At 36.3% G+C, this 3,184-nt stretch overlaps 1 protein-coding gene across 1 annotated transcript; it reads left to right on the forward strand.

Annotated features, from left to right (window-relative positions):
• The first annotated feature begins 465 nt into the window (after positions 1–465).
• On the forward strand, positions 466–2,773 carry LOC108200723 (small ribosomal subunit protein uS14z/uS14y/uS14x-like). Its single transcript, XM_017368969.2, has 3 exons — positions 466–627; positions 2,127–2,226; positions 2,468–2,773. The coding sequence occupies exons 1-3, from the start codon at positions 566–568 to the stop codon at positions 2,474–2,476; spliced, it is 171 nt and encodes a 56-aa protein (XP_017224458.1). The 5' UTR covers positions 466–565; the 3' UTR covers positions 2,477–2,773.
• The last annotated feature ends 411 nt before the right edge of the window (positions 2,774–3,184 follow it).

Here is a 3,184-nt window from a genome sequence, read left to right on the forward strand (position 1 = left end):
CGCCTTCAGGTGCAACCCCATTCCGATGGCAGCCCCCATTATGCTTCCAATGCAGGCCCTATCCTTCTTGTATGCCTTCAATAGTTCACCCAGCAATGGTGCAGCCCAATGTCATCTACCAAATGAATCGCGTAAGCCCAAATAAATCCCAGACAATATGGTGGGCCATGAAATAAGCCCACGGAGATTTTATGGCACAACAGATATTATAATTATAATCCATAAATTTTTTTAAAGTGTTTAAAACTGATGTAAGTTTATTAAAATACCTATCTTTTTAAAGTTGGAAAGTTTAAAAATAGAGAAAAATAGTGAATTGATAAGTTGATAAATGAATACAATCTCTACTGCAACACCATAAGTTAATTTCTTAAAACTGAGCCCAATTGAGCCTTTTTATCAATTTAATCCACTTACCTAAACCCAATAAGCTGTAAGCCCAAATAGAACTAGGGTTTAAGTGTCCTCTACATATCAAATAATCAGTCTCTCATAACTCCAAACCTCGAAATCTCTCTCACTATTTGCAGCGGCGAGAAAGACTTACAGCGAGAGAGAGCTGAAAATGGGTCATTCGAACATATGGAACGCTCATCCCAAGACCTACGGTCCAGGCTCTCGAGCTTGGTAACTCTCTCTCTCTCTCTCTCTCCCTCGCTCTCCCTCTCCTCTCTCTCTCTCCCTCGCTCTCCCTCTCTCCCCCCCCCTCTCTCTCTCTCTCTCTCCTCCAACTTACCCCCCCTCTCTCTCTAACACACACATGTTATTTAGAGTTTTGTTATGGATTGAATGTTTTACAGTGATTTTAAATAAAAACGAATTTATAATTGCTATGCTTGTGTAAGAATTTTGTTTGATCGTGATGGTATGGAACTAGTGTGGTTAGTTGTATGTGTGTGTGACAATGCAATTGAATTAGGGCCATTTGAATCAGGATGTTGGTTGTTTTTGATCTATTAAGCCGGCTTACGTGTGTTGAAAATGTTCGATTAAATGAGTTATTCCTCACTTTGTGTATTCGTTTGTGCATTAATTATCTATACAGGTTGCAGATAAATATTTAGACAAGCACATTGTCTTATTTAAATGGAATTGTACCAGTCTAGTTCCCCATTATAGATACTCTAATACTCCCCACCGTTGTGGCACCTTAGACTATGTTTTTGGATTGAGAGTTAGGTTGGGAGGGGTTGTGTTTTGGCACAGTTTAGATAATACATTACAAGTTGTGGCAAATGAGACTCTGTTTTTGGATTGGGCTGGGAATGGTTCATGGGTGTATATGTATACTGGCATTATATGCTAGGAACTGGAGTATGCTACGCTGTTGATGTTTTTTGGCCCATGGAAAGTTGTCGTTTATTGGCAAATCATTGTGTTTAGGGAGGGCTTGGTTTAATATGGAGGGGTTAAATCTTAAGAATTTGAGATGGAAGGATTGATTTACTTTTCCAGAGGTCCCTTTGAAGGGTTAGGGAGTGATTACATGTTAAATAATTTTTTGAGTTTCCAACACCCTGAATGAAAAGCTTTACAAATTTATGTGCCTTGCTCCAAGATTCTGTACTCTCTATTTGTGAGACCCTTCTTTTCTCCCTGCTCCTTAATGTCAACTCTTCAACTCTCTTTTGCCTCTTTCCACTGCCAATTTTTGAGTAGGCTGCCGTCTTGATGCTTGATCATGTACTCAAGTAGCAGCATACACACAAGTGGTGGTGGAAAAATACGATTGACAAGAAAATTGGCAGAGAGACAGGAGCACATCATTATATATATAGATCTAACTTATGTAAGAAAATATAATTTTAACTAAATGCTTGGTTTGGTAATTTTGTTTTCTGAAATGGTTAAAGAATAAAGGAAGTACAATGTCTATAGTATTTAAATTATTTTATCGCCGTGTAAGCAAGTTTTTAGTTTTGTCGCCAGACTCTTTGAATTTGTTGTCCCGGGCATTTCATTTATTGTGGTGGTGCTAATGTTTATTGTATATATGTATGTGGATATATCCATTACATTCATAATCAATGAAGCACACTAGTGCAATAGGACCTGCATAATGCTCTGTTGTGCCTTCCAAATTTAACAGATATAATGATGGTACATTATGTTTTGACTTTTTGCAGCCGTGTTTGTGGGAATCCTCATGGAATTATTAGAAAGTATGGGATAATGTGTTGCAGACAATGCTTCAAAACAAATGCCAAGGAGATCGGCTTTGTTAAGGTGAGTAGTATTCTTTTAACTTGGTCATTTTTTTTTGACTTGGTCATTTAATTAAATACACATATAACTTTTCATTTGTATCTGATGTTGTTTTTATTGTGCAATTTAATTTTACTTGATGCACAAACTGTAAATGTAATACATTATACATGCATATTGCTGTTGTCTAGATTTACTTTTTTTTTTTGTCATTTGTGAACTTGACCTGGTATTAATTTAGATAAACTGTTTTTTTTTGCAGTATCGTTAATAATGGATTGTCAATCAGATCTACGTTGAAGATGATATGTCAAAGTGGGATTATGGTAGTTGATTTTATATAATGTTGCTTCATGAAATTATAGTTCTGTTTTTTTGGAGACAAATATTTGTTGAGATGATGTATTTCTAGACTCTTAATTTATTGTTGGATGACTAAAAAGCTCGAAGGTTGCTCTATTTTGTGTCTTTTTGGCTTCATCTAGTTCTGATTTGTAAACATCTGTTCTATGATTTGGTTCTTGTCTGGGGAAACCCTAGTGTAACAAGATTTTTTATTGATACTGAACCCCTTTTGGTGTTAGTAACTTAGTGATATGCAAGTCTTGCAACTCGGGTTTGTGACTTGGGAATGAAATTGAATTTGACTACCTAGTTAAAAGCCATTGCTGAAAACTTGAGGGGAAAAGGTTACCACTGAAATGGGGCATAATTGCAAATTACTACCCTGAGTAGTCTGTTTACATCTTAGATGCATATGTTATAGACGGATCTTTCTTTTGCTAGTAGTATAACAAACAAATTGAGCTATTCGTAAATTTGCTGGCAAGTTTTCACAATTTCGATAGAGTAGGTCCGTGGGACATACAAGTTTGAGTCTGAGTATAAGCAAGTCTAAGTTTGCATGCTAAGAATTATTTGTTGAGAGCAATGGTACTTGGATTGAAAGGAGTCGCACTTTGTTAGTATGTGGAGTACT

This window comes from Daucus carota, chromosome 9, assembly GCF_001625215.2.
Source record: "Daucus carota subsp. sativus chromosome 9, DH1 v3.0, whole genome shotgun sequence".
In the NCBI taxonomy this organism is placed as follows: domain Eukaryota; kingdom Viridiplantae; phylum Streptophyta; class Magnoliopsida; order Apiales; family Apiaceae; genus Daucus; species Daucus carota.

What these genes read in the sequence shown, in the direction of transcription:
- LOC108200723 (XM_017368969.2), top strand. Translation starts at nt 566, where the DNA reads ATGGGTCATTCGAACATATGGAACGCTCATCCCAAGACCTACGGTCCA. An exon ending in GGTCCAGGCTCTCGAGCTTG is followed by an intron (nt 628 to 2,126) that starts GTAACTCTCTCT and finishes GACTTTTTGCAG; the next exon opens with CCGTGTTTGTGGGAATCCTC.